Below are 22,584 nucleotides of genomic sequence, written 5' to 3'. Positions count from 1 at the left end.
AAAACAACCGCAACCGACAGCTAAGTCCAGGGCACCAAGCGAGTTTCCACGCCTATTTACCATGTTATACTGTTTCGAATTTGGAACCCTTTTGCACACAAACAGACAGCAGTCCCAGTAGCTTAGTTATTTCAATAAGTATGTGTTTAAAGTTAGAATCCCTCCTTCTGTCTCATGGGAATTTAGTGTGTGTGCTGAGTTATTTTATAGTCAGGTTTATTATATCTACAACAACAACAACAACGGCACCGTCCCTGACTCAACCCGGTCGCCATTGCCCACGTGTTTTTGGCTGAAGGCGTGGGCGGAGCCTCCATTGCCTCAGATCTGACTCTGCCTCAGAAAGGTGGGAGTTTCCCCGCCAAACGTAGGCTTGTCCAATGAGGGACGGCCAGCAGATCGCACGATGGAACCGTCGAATCAGGAAGCGAGTGGCGAGGAAACAAACCGCTCCGACCTCAAGAGAGTAGAGCAGTGATCGTGGTGACTGCTTAGCGTCTGCAGTCTTGGTGGCGATTGGCGTCGTCTGCAGTCTTGGTGGCGATTGCTGAGCGTCTGCAGTCTTGGTGGCGATTGGCTTCGTCTGCGGTCGTGGTGGCTTGGTCTCGGTCGTCGTCTGCGGCCATTTTTGGTGGCTTCTCGTGGTAATGGCGGCCGAGCTGGCAGTGACGTGGGCCGTGGACTTCGGGTCGTGGGTTCGAGTCCCACCATGGTGGTTTGGAGTCGGTGTGACCGCACGAGGCGGGAAGGTACCCCCGCCCGGCTCCACCGAGTAAAGACCCATGGGGTCCAGTGTGTGTGTGTGTGTGTGTGTGTGTGTGTGTGTGTGTGTGTGTGTGTGTGTGTGTGTGTGTGTGTGTGTGTGTGTGTGTGTGTGTGTGTGTGTGTGCGTGTGTGTGTCCGTGGGCCACATCTATAAGTGTAATTGTTAAGTGCCTTGTGCATTGTGAATTACATTTCTTATTCATGATAACTCTGCTGTGTCTCCCTTCCCAATTATTGCCTATTGTAAAATAAACCCCCGTGTTAAATGTTCCAGTTCGTTGTTCGTGTTTTCTTTCATTGACCCAGCACCGTGCGGGTTGGAGAAATAGTAAGGCCGTTGGTGCCATAAGTTGTCATTGGGACCGGCGCGGCTCTGGTAACTCCGCTCGGTTACACCGGATCCGAGTCGTTACCTGTGACTCGGATCGGACAGAGTCGGCCGAGGGTGTGGTTTCCCTGGTAGCTATACTGCGTGGTTATTTTGGTATATTGGAGATAGAGACAATTAACCCTGTGCCACGTGGTCGAAATATTGGGATCCACGGTCTGTTAAGGGACCCTCACCTTTGGAGTTATCCAAGGGTCATGACCTAAATTCCGGGTGTTCGGTGGGAGACTGCTCTACTGCTCCACCTGGTGGTCGTTTATCGCCACCGAACCCCGGCCCACAACAAATTGGTGATCAGGAGTGTGATTCGGCCCCTCCACCTCTGTAGAGAAATTCACGGGATTCGGATCAGGGGTGTACGGAGCAATACCCCCCCCCCCCCGTTCCCTCCAAATTACGAGCGTCAAAATTGTTCTCCAATACGCACCATGGCGGGCCAAATTGAGCTGGACCAGGTGGGTTTAGAGGTAGGTTTAGACTTTAGAGGAACACCCAGGACAAAACCCCCATGCAAGAACTTTCCCTGCAGCCAAGCCCAGAAGGGGTATTGGGAGTGGCAGGGGCGGCGTATGACAATCCCCACCTCCGTCAAAGTCCCCCCCCCCCCAATTTCTGCCGGTTCCACACACCATCATGACGGATCTGCTCCATCATTTGACATGAGCCAGTTGTTGGAAATATTGACGCGGAGGATGGATGCGAATGCGTGACGCACGGATGCAAACATACAAGAAATGAAAGACAAGATGGATGTGAGTGCGCAGGCACTGAGGGGTGATATTGTTACGAATTTGGAAGCTTACTGCACACAACAGCCAGTCCTTGTAGCTCAGTTATGGTAAGTGTGTGTTTCCAGTTAGGGTCCTATCCCTAGTCTAATGAGAATTAAATGTACGTGCACTGCGGAGTTATTTTTATGGTTAGGATTTTTACATCATTTATAACAACGACAACAACGCTCATCTTCGCTTTCACAACAACAACACTCTGCTCACAGCATTCTTCGCACGCTTGCCAGCAAGCGCGTGCGTGGACAGAGTTTAACATGAGCATGGCGTCCCTCTTTGGCCAATCGGCAAGGAGCAGGCGTCTCACCCGCCCCATCTCCCACTCGGCACCATCGCCATTACGCACGTGGCCAGAGGTGAGGAGGTAGGCGGAGCTACAAACGCCTCCAATCGGGACTCCACCCAGATGGGTCGGAGTTGCCCTGCCTACCGTGGGCCCGTCCAATGGAAGCCGGCCAGGGAATTGCGCGATGGGTCTGACCAATGAGGAGGCGAGTGGCCAGGAGAAGAGGCCCCTCCCTCCTGGAAAGAAGAAAGTGTGGTTGTCGGGACAAGAGCAGAGAGAATTTGCGTCCAGTCTGCTCGAGTGCGCGTCCAGTCTGCTCTCGTTTGCGTCCTGTGTGTCTCGAGGCACGTCTGCCTGGGTTTGCGGCAGACTGCATCCCGCGCTTTGGAGGTGTCTCGTCTGGCGCATTACAGCGAGCGGTCGATTTGCATCAAGGGAGATCACCTCTTCTCGATTCGGCTGTGCTGGTCTGTGCTTTTGGCGACTGGAGCTCTGAGAAGGTGTGGACGACCAGCCGCGCGCTCGCGGCCAGGTAGCCAGCCGTCCTGACTCCCAGCCAAACTATCCTCCTCAGCTGGAGAGCCGAATAAAGACCCGGCGGGTCCATTTTCTTTTTGGGTGTGTGTGTCTGTGTGTGGGCCTGTCTTGTCAAAGTAGAACTGTTGAGTGCTTTTGCTTGTACATTTGATGCATTTCTTATTCGGATAACTCTGCTCTTTGTGTGTTCTCTTCCCTCCATCGTAAATAAATCCCCTCTTGTTGAATGTCCCTGCTCATCCTTGTCCCAATCAGCCCGGCAGGATTCTGGTACTCTCCGCTCGGGGTACGGCTCGGATCCGGCTCGGTAACAGCCCGGATCGCGCAGATCCTGCCGAGGGTCGTTCGCACGACGTGGGTATTTAGGTAAATTGAAATTGGCAATTAACCCTATCCCACGTGGTCGACCTATTGGCGATCTTCGGTCTGATAAGGGACCCGTCAGCTCCTGAGTTATCCGGGGTGACGACCTATAAATTCTGGGTGTTCGGTGAAGCCGACTCTACTGCTCCATCTAGCGGTCGTGCTCGCCACCGAGACCCGGCCCCACAACAATATGCGAACACAGCGAGGGGAAATGCAGAGCATGAGGTTGAACCTGCAGGCGAGTATGAAGGAGGTCAAAGGCATAATGACGGCACCACGTGGCGGAACAATCGAGTCCAGAGGGAGTGCGCAATGTGTTCGGTCCGCAATGGAGACGGGTGCGGTCGGGATGACGAGCGACGCCACGACAATTAGGGGGTTAATTAATAAACTCTGACACGAGGGGACAACGGAAATAATAAACGAGGTGATGGAGATGCAGAAATCAAAAGAGGGGGATGAATTGCATGAAACTGAACAGGGACACACACAAGTAGAGTTAGTGAGGGACAATGGGGTCGAGCTGGTGGAATGTGTCGGGACCCAATGCGAGAGGCAGGATGGCCTCCCTCAGGAACAGGGGGAGACGGCATGCTCCCTCAAAGTGGATTGCGACCAGGTGAGTCCGGTCGGTCCGTGCGAGGTCGAGCGGGTGCATGATGCAGATGGGTCCATGCAGAGTTTGGGGGGGGGGTAGAGATCCCAGGACCCCTTGAGTTAACACGAATCCCCAATGTGATTGTCCCGGAGTGTGTGTCAAGGTGTGCAAGCGGTGTGAGTAACATGGCGTGCGTGCATGGAAATGGACGACGGACCGACCCGAACGGGAGACGGGAATGGCGAGCCTGGAAGGCCGCAAAGAGTTAACTTGGCAACCCGCCGGGTTCGCGCGATGGCGCGTACGAGGTCCATGGCGCTTTTCGCGCTCGGCCTGCACGCGCGCGTCTGCGCGATCGCAATCCGGCGCGAGAACGCTCCACGTCGGATAAGAGCCGGCTGCGTGGACGGCGAGAATGTAGATGGCGAGTGTTGTACGGGAAACCGCGCAGGGTCCATGTGTGAGTGACGTCACTGGGGACCTCGCGGCACGAGTTACGTGTGAGCGGCGCGCGTTGGCTCGAATGGCGACCCCTCGAAGGCAAGCGCCTGTTGCGATGCGCAGGGCGACGACAAGGCCCCAGGTATCGTCCGACGGAAGGGACGAACGCAGACCGCCGCCCTGGCGGTGCAAAAAAAAAAAAAAGGGGCCTCACTCCAGGTACACGGCCCTGGCCACGATGTGATAAACATCTTGTTTGGGCATAGGAGCAATAGTTAGTGGGATGGGTTTAGCGATAGATAGACCGGCCTCATGGGGCATGAACAGTTCCTCATGGGGCCTGTGGAACAAGTTAGTGGGAATTTAGTTTAGATTTAGAAATGGATTTGGGAGACACGGGCAGACATGGAATGTGTAATGGGGACGTAGCTTACCAGTAGAGTTAAAAGGAACGTGCATTAGGATAAGGGATGACAAGGGGCACGGGCTCATTGGTGGGTATGTAGCTCGCAGTGTGGTAAATTAAAAAAATAAAATAAACCAATGTCACCCGCAGGGTGACCCGTATCTTGCCAAAAGGTGACCACGTGTGACTTCTTTAAGGTCACACTGAGGTGAACAGAGCTGCTATCCACCAGGAGCGACTCCTTGAGGAATATCTGCCTACGAGAGATTCCGATGAGAATCGTTCTACAGAGTAACCATGAAAAATATGCTTTTGCCTCATAACGTCACCAAATGACGTCATAATGTCTCAAGCTTGAATATCTAGAAAGCACTCATCGAGGTGTTCAATTTGAGGTACTACACAATATGGTTCCTAAAACTTGAAAATTTGACCTTGGGGTCAAATATGTTTGACCTCAGGCACTAACCATGAAGGTCAAGGCCAATCGCCACCAAAAATTAATCAGCTGAGCGCCAGACCATGAACTATATTCCCATGAAGTTTGAAGACGATCCGATCAAAATTACTCAAAAAATAAGGGTTTCATCGACTCCCCTGATTTGCGACAAAGTGACCTTGACCTTTGACCTTGACCTTCAAAATTGTATGCGCTGAAAGGGACCTCTATAGGCCTCTGATACGCGAAGTTACAAAAATTTCCAATGATAAGTGTGCTCTGCAGAGTCATTTATACATGATTACAGACCAAAAAAAAACAAACAAAAAAAAACAACATATGAAGGTCAAGGCCAATCGCCACCAAAAATTAATCAGTTGAGCGCCAGACCATGAACTATATTCCCATGAAGTTTGAAGACGATCCGATCAAAATTACTCAAAAAATAAGGGTTTCGTCGACTCCCCTGATTTGCGACAAAGTGACCTTGACCTTTGACCTTGACCTTCAAAATTTTGTGCACTGAAAGGGACCTCTATAGGCCTCTGATATGCGAAGTTACAAAAATTTCCAATGATAACTGTGCTCTGCAGAATTTTTTATCCGTGATTACAGACAAAAAAAAACAAAAAAAACATACAAGCTGACTAATGTCTTGCAAAAACTTCGTTTTGGCAAGATAAAAAGTGGATAATGTGGAAAATGTGTACAATGAGTGAATGTGGGACAGCGGGCCCAAGTGTGAATGGAGTGAATGTAAAATGCATGGTGCGAATGAATGATTGGGGGGGGGAGGAGTAAATCCCACCCAAGGGACCCTGGGGTCAGTGTATTGTTAGTTAGTGGGTTAGTCAAATTTACCGAAAGGAGGTCGTTTTGTTGTTGGTGTAGGAAGAAGGCCCGATACCTTTTTGAAGGGTGCAGGAGTCCATTGACCGGCTGGGAGCGTGGCTGTGGAAAGGTGAGTATTGAGTAGAGGGCACCCCGGGCACCGGAGTAATAGGCCATGGGTCCAAGGGACCGGGTTAGTGTAGTGAGCACGGGCGACCCTCGGAAAGGGACCCGGAGCACCAAAATGCCACGTGGGCATGGAAGGTGGTCGATGCCAGGAAGGGCACCGCCCCCCCCCCTGCGTTCATAGGGAGCAGGTAGGCTCAGAGACTGCCTCAGGGCCCAGGGGGTGCGGCAGACGGAAGTCCCTGCCAGTTGAGCCACGCTGCCCAGCCACGAAATTGTGGAAGGGCACGAGAGAAAATTTGCGGGCAGGGCCCAAATTGATAATGGACACCAACACAGGCGACTGGAATCATGGTTTGTTGAACCAATAGTTTAAAGAGACAGGCGTGTTGAAAAGCCCTGGGGATAGTTTAAGGTGTAATAAATGCGAGGGTAGTTAAAAAAAAAATGTACCCCTTCCTACCATCCATCCCTTCGCTCTCTGTCGGCCGCTGAACTCACTTTGGGAAGACTGCTGAACTCTGTGGAGGCTATTGGCTTTGTTGTGGAGGCAAGACACGAGTCCCTCCCTAATTCCCCTCCAAAAAGGATCATCGGGGTTGGGAGTAGACGGACAGGATAGGATAGCCGGACAAAGACAGTAGGAGGGTTCGGGATTAGCAATTATAAAAGAAAAGAAAAAAAATTACCCCCGTGTGGGGGTGACGGTCATCTCTATAATACCACAAGTTATCAATGTTCAGTTCAGGTAACCGCGAAACAATCCAAACTAACCGTTTAGATTGAAATAGTTCACAGAGATACACTAGGATAATACTACTAATGACATAATTAATAAATATGCATTGTTCATTTAGTACCCGGATTACACATCAGAATCACCAGTAGTGCAATACGTGGTTTTCCGGTCCGTCCACTCTCTGGGGACATTTCACTTCCGGTTGTATAAAAAAACGAAAAAATAGGCTTAGCTCTCGGAGATTATGATAATCCTGTAGATTATTCTTCACTGATTATGATGCAACTTTCAGAATGAAAATTGGTCAAGTATTTATAGAGTTATTGAGGTTTGAAAAATCGTTAGAGCTCGCAAATTCATTAATTATTAATTCCACAGAAGTTTTGCGACACTGCACAAAGTAACATGTCAGGTATGAAAAAACATTTTGTATGCCAGATTCATTAATTATTAATTCATTAATTATGGAATGTACTCATTGATATATTAATCAGAAAGCCCGAAGCATGTAGCATAATTTATCACTTACCCCTCATCCGGGATCCGTGGCCTCGCCCCACAGCCTGCAGCCCTATGTCCGCCGGTGATTATGTTAGATATCGGCACGATCGAGAGGAGCCTGCGAATCATCCCTGCTGATGCACTGAATTGATGCAATCGTTCGGCCAGAATATTCGTTGTCAAGATGTTGCGTAATTAAATCACCAATAGTCACTCGAATTTATGCCGCCGACATACTTCTTAACAATCACCTTCGCCCCCAGAAACCACAGTCAATCTAAACCACGCTGGCCATTGCTCAGACGCCATGACCGGACTACTGTGCAGTTCTACTGCGCAGTTTGGTTAAAGATGACTCGGCATTTTGGCGCGCACGAAATTATATTTTGAAAATAAATGCCGACGTTTACATTTCGGGTTTTGAAACTTTTGCACCTTCGGCGGAAAATGTATAAATATAAAAGGCTAAAAATGTGTTTTATATTTATATTTCATTTCTCCTTCCTTCCTTCTTTGCGAATCGCATCGGCGTTTTTGGCCATCTTCCAGATCACGTGACGATCAAACGGGAAGGAAATTCAAAAATCTGTCCGGTTAGATACAAGATAATATTTTTTACTATCATAATTAATAAACAGTTGCCGAATATCGTGTAGAATGGCAGACTAGATAGGTTTTGAAAATGGCGATTTTTATAACTTACGAGACCTCGTCCCTGACCTTGAACCTGGACAAAAGTTATATCGTTGTGCAACACTCATCGACCTCTACCCACATACTAAGTTTCATCAAGATCGGAAAGAAAAATTGTTGACGGACGGACGTACGGACGGACATTTGGTCCGGCTTTATTAGGTCATCTCGGTAGAGATGACCTAAAAAAGGGGGGAAGTCTACATTTTGTTGTTGCAAACTAAGGGAGTGGGTGTGGATAAAGACAGGCAAAGGCGATAGGTTGGGGGGAGACAGTAGGGTAGGTCCGAGCCCGTTTCTGGACCGGCTGGCACAACCGCACTCCCTCCAGAACCTCACGGACCAGACCAGAGGCCGGCCAGCTTCATATGCCGGCCTGCTGTGCTGTATTTGCTGGTCCGCACTTGCCTTGCCATGCCTTATTTGGCTGCCTTTGCCTTGACCCCATGCCTGCTGCCCTTGTTGCATTTGCCCCTGTGTCATCATCTCAACCATGTGCACCAGGACCATCTTAAGGTGTTTGCAAGGACTGCCCTGCAGGCAGCCACACAACAGAGACTGCGTTTGTGCGGCCCATGCATCCATTTTTTTGTGTTCATTCCTGCACCAATGACTTTTTCTTCCTTTCACAGATAACAGGTCCTGGGCCATGGTTCGTGTAAATGTTAGAAAATGTAAATAAGTTTTGCAACCCACCTGTTGTTTGTCTTAGCACCGGCAATTTATTTAAGTTGTCTGAGTGAGTCTGATAGTTTAGTTACACAGTGCACTAGGTTATTTTTTTTGGGACATGTATACAAATGTGCACTCAGGGATCCATAGGTAAAACATACTAGGGGAAAAACTTACACATGCATGCCACACGAAAATTTCACGACTCGGGACGAGTCTGTAAAAAGGGGAGGGGGTGGTGTTACGAATCTGGAAGCCTTTTGCACACAAACAGACAGCAGTCCCCGTAGCTTAGTTATTTCGATAAGTATGTGTTTATAGTTAGAATCCCTCCTTCTGTCAAATAGGAATTTTGTGTGTGCGCTGTGAGTTATTTTATCATCAGGTTTATTACATCTACAACAACAACAACAACAACAACAACAACGACGGCACCGTCCCTGACTCAACCCGGTCGCCATTGCCCACGTGTTTTTGGCTGAAGACGTGGGCGGATCTTCCATCGCCTCAGATCCAACTCCGCCCCAGAAAGGTGGGAGTTTCCCCGCCTACCGTGGGCCTGTCCAATGAGGAACGGCCAGCGGATCGTGCGATGGAACCGTCCAATCAGGAGGCAAGTGGCGAGGAAAGAAACCACTCCTACCTGAAGAGAGTAGAGCAGTGATCATGGCGACTGCTTAAGGCCCTGTCACAGTTTGACATTTTACTTTTTCCTTTATACGGCACGTATGGCAAGGCATCAAAATGTATGCAAAACGCTGGCGTACGCTGAACTATTGATGTTTTTTTTTCCCAGTTTTGGACGGATTCATAACGAGTTGGACGTATGCATAACGTATTAGTAACGTACACAGAACGTTTCAATCACATATAGATAACTTATACCAACGAATGCTGAGCGTGTTGTCAGCGTTCACAACCTATGCCCAACGATAGTGTAACTTATGCATAGCGCGGCAGCGTATCGCCGAGGATCATGTGGCGTAGGCTATTCATAGGCTGCGGCTCGGCGATTCAAATCATAACCGCACTCGACATCGAAGTGTGAAGCCGCTGTCACACCTTGACGTTTTAGCCAGCGTATGCCGACGTATGAAAAATTTGCCGAACCAAGCTGGCACACGTCGAATACGTTATGGGTAAGTTTTGTATACGTTAAGAGCACGGTGGCATACGTCGTCATACGCGGAGTACGTCGAGAAATTTTCAGCATGTTGAAAATTTCTCGACGTACTCGGCGTATGACACACGTTCCGCATACGCTGGCCACAAGTTGTAGGCACGATCGTTGACACACGTTTCTTGTAAGTTACTCATAAGTCGAAACACGTCGAGGTAATGGTTAGCGTCAGTGTTCCAGACTCCCTGCTTTTTTTTTTGTTTGTTTGTTTTTTTTTTTCTTTGGTATGACGGTGATGTTGACACTTCGATTTCTCGTGCGGTTATTATTTAAATCGTTGAGCTGCAGCCTATTAATTATATTATATTTATATCCATCGAGCGAGAGAGAGAGGAGGGAGAGAGAGGAGGGAGAGAGAGAGAGAGAGAGAGAGGGGAGGGGGAGGGAGAGAGGGGGGAGAGAGAGAGGGGAGAGAGAGGGGGAGAGAGGGGGAAGAGAGAGAGGAGGGGGGATAGAGAGAGAGAGAGAGAGAGAGAGAGAGAGAGAGAGAGAGAGAGAGAGAGAGAGAGAGAGGAGGGGGAGAGAGAGGAGGGGGAGAGAGAGGAGGGGGGAGAGAGACAGAGGGGGAGAGAGAGAGGGGGTGAGAGAGAGAGGAGGGGGTGAGAGAGAGGAGGGGGTGAGAGAGAGGAGGGAGGGAGAGAGAGGAGGGAGGGAGAGAGAGAGAGAGGAGGGAGGGAGAGAGACTTGTTTTTTTCTGCAGGCTTTGATGCAGTGGTGATCCAGGGACAAGACAACTGTTTGAACCGTTTGCCAATGAAGCAGTTTTCTGACGTCAGATCGCTAGCGTCTGCCTTTTCATCACTTTGTGCTCGTCCCTCTTTCATTAGCCCCGTCACTCCGCTCTCACCCGCCATTGGCCGCCAATCGGCACGGTGGGCGGGTCGACTTCACCACCACGGCAGGACCACGAGTCACAACGGCTGCTCTTCAAGTCACAACAGTCGCATCTCCAGCTTCCTGAGGTAAATTGGGTGCCTTTAACGGCACTTGTCTCATTTTCCCGCCGAAACTCACGCTGCAAGGCCAAGCGTTGTGGAAGGTGTGCGTCGTCTTCCTAAACATAATAGCGGCGCATATCTAATATTACATTTAATTACTTTACGCTTATCTAAAACACATACTCTGAAGAAATAACTAGAGTTACTCTAAAAAAGGTGATCACGCAAAATATTGAAATTTCATGCATTAATACTGTATTGTAAAATTCAATTTACTTTTTTCTTGAAGAAAACACAATCATTATAACGCCTTCAATTCATCAAAATAGGCGCTACAGCTCCAAGGCACTCGAGCCACAATTTGAATTTTTTTGTATTATAGTTGTTGCAGCAACTTGGAAAAAAAAAATGATGTACTCACTTCCAGCAGATCAATCACAAGCAGAGTTTTGAATAGCGATCTTTTAAATGGTTTGAAAATGTATTGTCAGAGATAACTCGCTTTGCACTGATCTTGAGGATTGCAGAAACAATGGACGTTTTCTGTGAGTATGATGCATGGTGTAACATGACGAGAAAATCCACCAGGACGTGCTCAATCGAGCATCCGGCAGGGAGTTTCCTAACTACTTGAAACACTCCCCAGACTATGGTGATGGCATGCTCGGATTGACGCCATCACTGGCACAGATGGTCTGCGTCCCAAAGGGCTGAGGACATTGCATCCACAGATGGCAGGACAGCCCAAATTGTTCTCCTTTTCCTCACAGATTCCACCGTCGTAAGATTTTTCTGGCATTTCGTTGGATCAGGGATGTCTTCTTCCTTTGACTTTCACATCAAACTATCTTTTAGAGTTGAGAATCACCTTTTCTGCATCAATCTTTACCCTCGGCACTCTCTTACCCTCCCTCATTAGATCTGGTCCTGGATAAGAACAGCTCTAAATTAGAGCCTAACCATGTTTGTATCGGCAAGAAGGGGCTGTTGATGGATAGACATCTGTGCTTCACACATTCATGAGAGAAAAAAAACTCCACCTTATTAGATAAAAAGTTAATGAGATGTCGTTTTGCTTGAATTGGCAGTAATGAGATAACCGCCCAAATATCGCCGTTTTATTTAATTTTTATTTTTTGTATGCACAGTCGAGGCTCGTGGAAGAGCTGGTACACAGAACAGATCAGGATGTAACACGACAAAAGGAACAGTCGAGAGAGGGGTGTGGGGAACACGAACAACAGAATTGAAGGCCAAGATGGAGGAAGACTTGGACAAACAATGGGTGTGGGGAGGAATGGGGAAGCAGAAAGGTCAAGATTGATACAAGAAGGAAACTCTCAGTGGAGGAAAAAATGGAAATTTGGAAGGAGGATGACTTAGAGTGGAGGTTAGCGAGGGTAGAAAAGATCATGGTTTTGGATTGGGGACGATCTGAGATGGTGGTGAACAGCTGTCTTGAAGAGGGGGAAAGAATGAGATTGAAGAGAATGTGGAAGTTTGAGACCAAATATTTGCTCACTGCCATAATTGGTCGTTGAGTGTTGGAGACGAGTCTTGTCCTGCTCCTTTTATCCATGTGAACATCAAAATCACCAGGGATGATGATGATGATGATGATGATGATGATGATTGATGATGATGATGATGATGATGACTGTTCCGATGGTGTCAAAAACATGTGCCTTTGCAGACGTTGAAACAAGTCTGAGTTTTCCAAGTCATTGTGTTTATGATTGGAACATAGACCGCAGTAATCGTCACCTTACTTTAGTTTTGGTGAAAGAATCAAAGCCCAGAAGGACAGTCACTCCCCAGGTGGTAAAAAAAAATTTCACGTAGTCTTCTTGAAGCCAAGACGTGTCGACGGGATTCGCCAAATCGAGATAGAACACTTCTGCAATTGATCGTTTTAGTGGTGGAAAATGAACGGAAGTCACCGAAAAAGGAAACCCTTTTACCCATACCTCCTCTTCTTACTATCTAGATGTTAAACACAATGTACTGTACCAAAAAATAATAAAAAGGAACACTTTACACTCACTTGCCCTGTGTGTACGAATAGGCATTGTGGTCGGGTGGCGTCTCTACCGAAACAGCCTGTCGCTGCTGTCCACCATGCTCCTGAAATGGAAAATCACTTTAAAGTAAAACTACACACACAAATGAATGACTCATTTAAAAGTGTGACGATACTTTAGGCCAATAATCACATCCAGAAGTGAATCCAAGAAAAGGAATTAAATAAATGTGAAATGTCAGTGAACGTGTGAAGTGCTTACGTCCATGGTAACGGGTGTTGCAGGCACCGTGGTGTACTGGGGGATGTAAGTGCCTTGCATGGGACCGGCTGCAGGCATGTACTGAGGTCAGTAGAGGTGCAGGGAAGGAGGGAGGGATGGACGTGAGAGACACAGGTCAATGATGCAAACCATTGGAAGTTTTGGTTGGAAGTGTAACTTCCAAATGATTTGTTTCATAGACTGAACGTGTTACATTGTGGTTATCCTGCAATACAGAGCGGTGCGAGTGTGATTAAAAGTGCTCTGTCATACTAGTTACTACGACAGGATTTATAATGCCCAGCATATTCTACCTGTATGGCAAAAATGCTACAGTTAGAACTATAGTATATGAGAGCAATACTCTCATATACTATAGTTGGTAACATGTCCTACTGCAGTAGTCTGCAGAGAATTACTGCAGGAAAGGAATGCTATTTTTGCCTGGGCACCGTTCACCCTGTTCGATGTTAAAGTGAAATGAGATGCGACGTAGTGCCACAGCGCGAGCAAGAGATGCCACATTGTAGAGCACACATTCAGGGAGATCGTGTGAGGCTATACTATGTAAGGAAGCCGAAGTAGAGTTGGAGGCCATTTAGTCCATCTCACATGTGGTGTATCCACACCCATTTAACAATCTATCAACTTGTATATCCTGTATGTACTATAACCCCATTGACTTCATCTAACTTAACATCTACATCACTGTTATAATTAACTCTGTTACACAAATGCATCTATAGACGAGGAATTTATGAAAGGTACCTGCACACGATGGCCTGCTCTTTTCAAAAGATACCGGGGGATATTGAACATCCAGGAACAAAATGCAGACGAGACAGCTGGCTTTAATTCCATATCGTAAGGACGGCATGCTCCAAAATGCAATGCCCCCAGAATTTGTGTGGATGTAATGATCCACAACCAGACAGACCACAGGTGAGCCCTCACCAAGCTACTAAGCTGGCTGTCTCATCTTACACATGGATGTAAACTACTAGATTCCCTGGTGGTTTGACCACCTTGCCTCATGCGAGTCCAGCTTGGATTATGACCTTGATGGTACAGTAGAGCTTTGGTGATGAGATTCCCATTTTTCACCACTGGCTCCAAACTGCTTGGTTGCCATGCCACCACACATGCACATATGGCAGAACACCCCCCCCACCCCTCCATACATACAGTATGCTTCTTCAATTCCTTCCTCATTATTACTATTATCAGGGTCATCCTAAAGGTTACTCAAATAGTCGAGGTGATCACAGGATAACTTGAATACTGCCTCATCACCTACTGATACAATCAAATGAATCGAAGGTTTGTCACCACTTGCTTTGTTTCAGGAATTAAAATAATGGCGTTGTACTACTGTAAGGACGTGGCCATGGCAGAAAGCTTTAGGAAAGAAGTAGGGAAATAAATCTGGGAATTCGACACTTTGCCTTCCCCACCCTATTCACTGGATTTAAGTTTTTGTGGCCTGCACTTGTTCCCCAAGATGAAAAGCTTACTTGGAAGACTTTTTTTTGCACCCTTTTTTTGTAGACCATGTTGAGGCTTGTGGAAGAGCTTGTACTACTGCACTGAACGGATTAGGACCTAATAGGCCAAAAGGAACAGCAGAGAGAGGGGGGTGGGTGGGGGGGGGACAAACCAACATCAGAGCTAAAGACCAAGACAGAGGGAGCCAGACAAACAATGAGTGTGGGGAGGAATGGGCAGAAGGAGAATGTGCAGGAGGTGGACAAGATGGATACAGAAGGGAACTCTCAGGAGGGAAAATTGGAAATGAGGAGGGAGGTGGGATTGAGTTGGGGGTGGGAGGGTTAATGAGAGCAAAAAATATCATGGTTTTGGATTGGGGACAATATGAGATGGTGGTGGACAGCTGTCTTGAAGACCTGGAAGGAAGAATGAGATTGAAGAGGATGTGGAAGTTGGTTCAATAGGTGGGAAAAAAAGATGGACAAACAAGTGGAGGTGAGCAGTAATCCTGGATTTAGTTTGTTTCACCAAAAGAGGAGTTGATGGTGGACTGTGTGAGTGCTGCAGAAACCTGGGGGGGGGGGCTAAAGCATAGAAAGAGTATAGGGTGCAAGACCAGAAAAGAGGCGGTGGAAGACAGAGAGACCACCGATGTGCCTGCAACGGTGAAGTGATAGGCCCATTGACTCAGCTTTACCTCGGGAGATTCCAATAATCTAAAAGGCCTTGGTTTCCACGGCATCAAGCTGAGCAAGATGTAAGGCAGGAGAGCCAGCCCAGAGGGGAGAGCAGTATAAATTGCACCCACTGAAGATGTTGCCATGGCTACAACGTTAATGACTCTTCACAAGGAAGGTGTCTGTGCTGGAATCAAAAGTTGCTTGACCACTCGACAAAGTGCTTAAAGAGGATGGGGATAATGTAGAATAATGAGAATTTTTCTTTCTCATCTGTTTAAATGTAGATGGAGTGCCCTTTTCGGATGACCCTCATAGCAGTACCACCTCACAAATTCTTCCTTCACTCCCCACACCCTCCCATATTACCCAAACACACTCCTGGGAATGAACCATTTGGGTCCTTTCAGCCCCCCCCCCACAACCACAACCACACATACACAATAAATGGTGGTTCTAAAATAATAAATTATTCTAACCTGACTGGTTATGGCATCGCACTGCATAAGTAACACGTAATGAACAATCTATGCTGAAATAAATTGTTTCACGTTTTTAAAAACAATAGGATTTGATTTAATCGACACAGAAATAAATTAATGGCTAACACCCGATGACATGTGGCTGCAGACTATTTTGACCCCCATGGTGTCTTTCTTTTCATGTTCCCCCCTGCCCCCCTCTTCAGTTGTATAAATATTTTGGACTCCCAGCAAGCTATCCTCAAGTTGATAAAGATTGCACATGGTAAGAGCCATTTTGACCCTTCCTGGTTGTTTCCTTTTTCTTCCAAGATATCAGGATAACCTGCCAGGTTACCCTAAGATGGCGTTTCCAAGAAAATATTTTTGTACATCCGTGGATCCCATTCTTTTGAACCAAATATGCGTGTTTATGGTGTTGTTTCATGTCGGAGTTTCGGAAGTATCCGATTTGAATGAGTGAACAGCAAAGCAATATGGTCGGGCAGCATCACAGCACATCCAAGTGAGCTTGATTGAAACGGAATAGCCTGCAATGGAACCATTTAGAGTCCTGACCCTTCAGCAACCGAGAGTTCCAACACATTAATATACTCGAGAGGAGTTTCAGGTTCAGCTCCAGGGGTTTTAGTCAGAACACAAAGAGATGCTTGGGCCCACTTTGTCAGTCCTGCAATTCTGGAGAAATTTCTTTACGAACAAACCTTGACAGCCAGAGAGGCAGAGACTGCAAAAAAGGGCAAGACGAGGCAGCCCTTTTCAGTTTAGAAACCGAAGGCATTTCCGGGCTTACTTACTCTGGCCAGTGTTGAATATAATTTGGATGTTTCGAGCAAGGGAACTTTGTTCGTAAAAGTTCCAATCCAATAAAGGAGCGACTATGTCTGTGAACTGGTTTACAAACATCCGAACGGCTGCTGGGCTTTGATGGCAAAACGTACAAGGCAGGAGAGGGTGAACACTGATCACGTGACTGTGGCTGACATATGGGATATGTCTGTTCCAAATTGCAGAAAGATTATGATTCCAAATGGAAATGTCACTGTTGATGAGCAACTTATCCCTTTTTGAGATGCTGCAAGTTCAGGCAATATATGCCAAAGAAACCTGCAAAGTACGGACGGAAAATATTCTGGCCCTATGATTCGAGCACCATCAATAGCAGGGGTGTACACAGACCTTCAGCTTGGGAGAGCCTGTGCAGACATCCTTGGGTTCCAATATTGTGAGAGGGCCTTGTGTAGCACGATGTACAACTCAGGAATCGATGTGACGATTTATAACTTTTTCAAGCTTTGGTTGGAGGAATCTCTTGGGAGAAAAACGGCGCCATGCGAAAATACGAGCCAGACATTCCAACAATTACGCAGCCCGTGCGTAGCCGGGATATTTGCTCATCTGTAATCTTGATTCAAACTCAATATTACAGTGGTGAACTACATACCAAAAATAAGGAAGAAGAATAAAACTGTCTTCCTGCTGAGCACAATGCCCCACAATGCCAGTGTGGCCACAAGTGGCAAGAAGGAACCAACTGCATCACACACTCCAATCAAATAATTGAGGAAGCATTAATGTCACCGATGAAAGATTTGAAAAAGATGTAAAAGACAGACAGGAAGAGGGTGAGAGATATAAACATGGAACAATCTAATGGACATTGTCGCATAGAATGCACACCTTTATCCGCTGGTTGCATCCAGATTAGAACTTGAGAGTGTCGCACGGTAGGTGTTTCGTTTTAAGAGACTTTGTCAATAGAAGGGTGGCCCGAAAACACATGAAATGCAGGGCTATAGAAACCATTAACCTCCTTACACTGTGTGATCGAGCAAGGAAACTCACTGTATTGTGCAAGGAGCTTCAAAAAACAGTAAATCCGTCTGGGTCCATAGATTAATAGTACGGATTAAATATCGAGCAAAGAAACATCGTTATTTGGAAGGACATCCAAATCCCCACCCCTCCCTCGCTCAAACACCCTACAGTCAGAGCACCGCTCAGAGATGCTCGAGTTACTCACACGCGACAAAGTTTGAAGTGATGTTTGCCAGGAACAGTGTTGTCGTGTGTAACAGATACACAAAATGCACTTGTTAACTTGTTTAAAACTCCCCTTTGTGACACCATGTTAAATGTTGGTGTCTCACCTAAAAAAAAAATTTGGGATGAACTTATTGCATGCTTTTGACAATATTGTTTTTCTTACATTTCTTCGGAATCATTAAAATAGAGGAACACGGCAATAATTTAGGTTATTATTCTTTGCTCTTCCAAAACAATGCGAAAACATAGGGGCCACGTGGACCCTCACGACGTGTCAATGTGAATGGATGTAACTGTGGGTCGAAGGGTTAAACCGTCAGTGCCTGTAACGCACGAGCAACACGGTTCGGTACTTACGGTGGGGGTGCTGCCCATAGACAGGTGGGACATCTGCTGCGAAAGCATCCCCATGACACCGCTAGGCTGCATGGACATTGTGTGGTCCATTGGAGAGGGAAGCACTGTGCCCTGAGGGAAGCAGAAGAGTCACAACACATAAGTCGCTTGGCTTGGAGGTATGCATTCTCCACCACCAGTCACAAAGGATTACATGATGAACGAAGTGCCATATTTACCTTTACACACTTATACACCATTTTATTTATTTTTGCCATGCGGTCTCAGCTGTCCACAGAATGTTTTCGGTTTGAAACTGTATGTGTTTGAATGTTTTTGAAAGATAAGTTCCTGGCGTGTTGACGTGTAAGTTATGTCTTAGCTTGTTCAAAGTCTGCCATTTGCCAATGACCACTTGGCCTTTGTCAAGGTGGCCACACCTCCTCCCACCCAATGCAATGCAAGTAACCAATGCACCATACCGTACTATTTAACTTGGTCTTTAGTTTTAATGCAGAATGATCCTTAAACTTTAAACTAGCCTATTTGAGCCCTACTTCAGGACGAAGACCAACTTCAGCCCACATTTATGGGTGTTTGGCAGACTCGCCATGCTTGCCAATACAGGATGGTGAGAGTGGGTGGCTGTATGAATCGAACCCACTCGTCTTTGAAGAAATAAACAAATCTTTAACCATGTGGCCAAATAGCCGGCTCGAGAGAATGACATCATGACCACAAAATCTTGAGAGAGGTCTTTCTTGTAAACAGGCAGTCAAATGTATGAAGGACCTGCATGCGGTGTGGGTTGGTGGAAAAGCACTGTGTGGGGAGACCGACTACACAGACGTCACTGCTGGAAACCCATTGCATACATGGCTATCTGTTCCCTTCTTGTAGGGGACTGACAACATGCACACTGCGGCCACCTTCTTCACGATGTGGCCACACAATTACAGGTGTTACTGTACATAATTCCCAGCATCTGGCTTCATAACACCTTCAAACAAGAAAGTACCATGTGGCCATCAATACATGCTCATTATTTTTTAAATCCCCCCTTCCACTCTCATTGTGATTATGTAATATGTAGATAGCTCCCAGTTTACTCCAAACCACATTGGACACAATTCAATTTTGCCAGAAGAAATGAACTCGACATGTGTTACACTACCAAATATGGTAAGGGGTCATACATTTATTATGTCTGCACAAGAGGAGTGGGGGTGGAGGGCAGATGGGAAGGCAGGAGGAGAAGGGACAGGTAAATTAAGAAAAGAGAAGGGTTTGCTGCACCGGACGGATATTAAGCCAGGTGTCCCATCTGCCATCATTAGCTGGTGGATGTTAGAGCTCCCACGGCGTCATGCAGAGTCAGCCATTGTGTGCTGGCACCCTTGCTAGCTTCCAAATTCCTTTCAAGACCATTGCAGCTGCAATCTGACAGGATGTTGCAAAAGTAGTGCAATTACCTTTGAGCTGTCTAGTCTAGGTTCGATTCCCAACCCGACTATAAACTCTCGGCGTTACATCACAAAGTGTACCGTTCCTCGGATGGGCATTAAGCCAGACATTCCATCTGCTTACATAAGTTGGTGGTGGTTAAAAATCCCACGGTGTCTTTTGGAATAGGACGCGAGTTACCTCCGGCACCCCGAGACAAATTACAAACGTCAAGCCCGGCCAGTCGGTTCGTGGAAGACTTGGGACAAAAACTCCCCACTCTACCCCTCAAGAAGGGGTGGGGGTGATTATGGCCGTTAATGAAGTAGGAGTGACTTGAATATACTACAGCTGGGAAGGCGATGGCAAACCACCCAGTGGACCCTTGCCGCACTGAGATTGCTTTGGCAGCAGCAATGCGTCGGAAAAGGGCGTGGGTTCATCCATCCGTATTAGGAGAACCACTGCAAGTAAAATTAAAGTGTGCGATACGAACAAGGTTGATGATTATCAACAACACTGAAGGTCGATCAAAATGCTCGTTAGAATAACATGGTGGAACTTTTTAGTTTTGATGTGAAGTTACCATTCAGGATGTGACATTTAACCAAAATAATCTTGTCACATATGGAAGGAGAGGGATGGAGGAGTGAGGGTCTGTTGGCAAACAGTACATTCGACTTGTAAACACATTCCATTCCCAACACCAAACCGCTTCCATACGCGATTACATCCTCGGTTCCAGGCGGTTCATCGAAAAACAAAAAGTCCGGGCGGCAAAAAAAAACAACCGCTCTGCTGTTGGCCAGGCCTTGCTGTTCATGCAGTGCTTTGGCTTGAGATGAAGCGTTATGGAAGCATGTGAGATGTTTTCTGCGACACATTTGCCAAAAGCGCAGTGAAAATGCTGCAGCACACTCATTATGGCAGCGAAAATTTCATCAATAATGCATCGGCGTTAAGTAGTTGCGTATATCCAAACGCAGTAAAGTGTGCAACGCACAAAAGCCTTCACGTATTGTGTTTCGGTGCTTTTGGGACAACAAAGTGCCATGGCACAATCTCGAGAGTGCAACCTGCTCGTTCGCCGCCATTTGTGCCTTTGTCATCCGCTCGTGCCCATGCAATCTGCGTCAAAAAAGCCTCCATGCAACAAATGCCGGAAGAAGCGTCATAGTTACGTCAGATTGAAGACTGCTACGTCCATTCTCCTCTACGTACATCAGCTGCGTATTCGTAATGGGGGTGAGCACGCGTAGTGCGGGCACAGACAGAAACAAGAGAGAGATATGACGACAACAACAGACCATGCACACGATCCCACAGTTTACAACCGGATTCGGGCCTAGCTCACCGAGCACTTGGGCAATTTGTGCTTGGTACACACGTCCTTAAATGTAATTGAATATTAACCAACCACAGCTGTTCATTTTTACGTCGGTACGTCAGAGGGTCCGCTCGAAATTTTCTTAGAGTTAGAGATGAAGGTGTGGTCGTGGTTTTTGTTTTGCGGTGAGATTTCTGCTTGTCGGCCTGTAGGCAAGGGAAAGAGAAAAAGGAAACCATACCGCGGGCTGCATGATGTATGGTTGGTGAGGCATCCAAGAAGTGCTTTGAACCTGAAAAGTTGGGGGACAGGAGGGAGGGCACAAAAAGAAAACAAACGTTAGATTAGCAGGAAGCCATTTTTCTGTAATCTGCGGTGGGACCGGGAATGCCTGTTACTCCGCTAGCATTGACAGCAGTGCTGCCAAAACACTTCTCCACCCTTTGCCAATTCATTAAGCAGGTGGCTGCCCCAGCATGCTGCGGGTCAAAGTGACGCCCCCTTTTAGCGAGGAATCCTTTGGTGTGCTAGTGGGGATGTACCGGCTGGAAACTCATTAAGCGATGGCACTGGATGTGCCAAATATCACACAGGTGCATTGACATGGAAAGGTTCAAGTGCTTTGGGGGTAGAGAGTGAACCAAATGTGATCCACGAATGTCTGCACAATGTGCATTTTCTTGAGCGATGACGTCAATTTCACGAACTACAAAGAGACAATTTACTTGGACACGGAAGGAGTAGCTCACTTGCAGATATAAAGTGTTGCTCACCTGTGTTACTAAACCTTATCCATAATGATCCTTAGTGGGGATTTATCAATGACCTTTCAACTGGTTGGTGCAAAGTTCACTGGAAGCAAAAGAGAAAGCATCTGGAAGAGGCCAATCGGGCTCACAATATCTATGTCACATCTACGCACAGGATTTCCGACAGGTAGAATAACATACAAGTTGATTGGTAATATGCTTTGCACAAAAAATGATGGGCTAAATATACCAATGTCGAGGCTCATGGAGGAGCTAGATTACAGAACAAATCAGGACGTAACAGAGCAAAAGGAAGAGCAGAGATTGGAGAAGCACACCAACAGCATGGTTGAGGGGCAAAATAAAGAGAGACTTCAAAGATAAGGGATGTGAGGAACAATGAGGACTCAGGGAAGACACAGGTGATGGACAAGTTAGATACAGCCACAAACTGTCAGGAAAGAAACACTGTAAACTTGGAAAGAGCTAGGATTGGAGAGGGTTAACGGGGGTAGAAAAGATCATGGTTTTGAATGGGGATGATCTGAGATGGTGGCCGGTGAACAACTGTCTTGAAGCCCTGCAAGGAAGAATGAGATTTCAGATTTAATCACTTAACCATTTCATGGTGGGGTGGGACAAATGTTCATTCTTGATATGAGCGAAAAAGTGTGCGATTATCGTCAAAATTCATTCCGGCATTGTCTATTGTTTGTGGTCATCAAGGTAGGTAATGGTAAACCCTGTGGTCTGTGGGCATAACGAGAGGGAGAGGGAGGGGGAGAGAGAGAGGGGGAGGGAGAGACAGGGGGAGGGAGAGACAGAGAGATAGAGACAGAGACAGAGAGTGTGAGAGAGAGTTCTTTTCAAGAGTATGTGACATGAAGCAAAAGAAAAAAAAAATCAATTTGTTACTTTAAGTGAGTTTTTGAACACTTATGGAGGTCACGGTTACTCGTATTGTTTATCTGCCTTCATTTAATTACTCCACATTGACATTTCAAAGTGTCGAGAATAAATCACATCGTGTCCGTACACTCATTCAGCGGCTGTCATGACA

General features: G+C 46.9%; 1 protein-coding gene across 5 annotated transcripts in view; it reads right to left on the bottom strand.

Annotated features, from left to right (window-relative positions):
* The window catches only part of LOC147027969 (RNA-binding motif, single-stranded-interacting protein 3-like), an 870,038-nt gene that overhangs the window by 7,387 nt on the left and 840,067 nt on the right, over positions 1 to 22,584 (bottom strand). For 3 of the 5 annotated variants that reach the window (XM_085877866.1, XM_085877868.1, XM_085877869.1), the window contains 4 exons: positions 21,017 to 21,067; positions 18,027 to 18,137; positions 12,977 to 13,057; positions 12,739 to 12,818 (listed from right to left, as the gene is read on the bottom strand). In XM_085877866.1, the coding sequence (XP_085733992.1) occupies positions 12,739 to 12,818; positions 12,977 to 13,057; positions 18,027 to 18,137; positions 21,017 to 21,067 (323 nt within the window). Of the gene's footprint in view, positions 1 to 12,734; positions 12,819 to 12,976; positions 13,058 to 18,026; positions 18,138 to 21,016; positions 21,068 to 22,584 lie in introns of those variants that run through there. The other 2 variants (XM_085877867.1, XM_085877870.1) reach the window with 1 other exon arrangement.

The sequence above is a fragment of the Eptatretus burgeri genome, chromosome 4 (assembly GCF_056783735.1).
Source record: "Eptatretus burgeri isolate ZD-2024b chromosome 4, Ebu_testis_v1, whole genome shotgun sequence".
Classification (NCBI taxonomy): domain Eukaryota; kingdom Metazoa; phylum Chordata; class Myxini; order Myxiniformes; family Myxinidae; genus Eptatretus; species Eptatretus burgeri.
The sequence above is the reverse complement of the archived record's forward strand: the minus strand, read 5'-3'. Positions and strand labels throughout refer to the sequence as shown.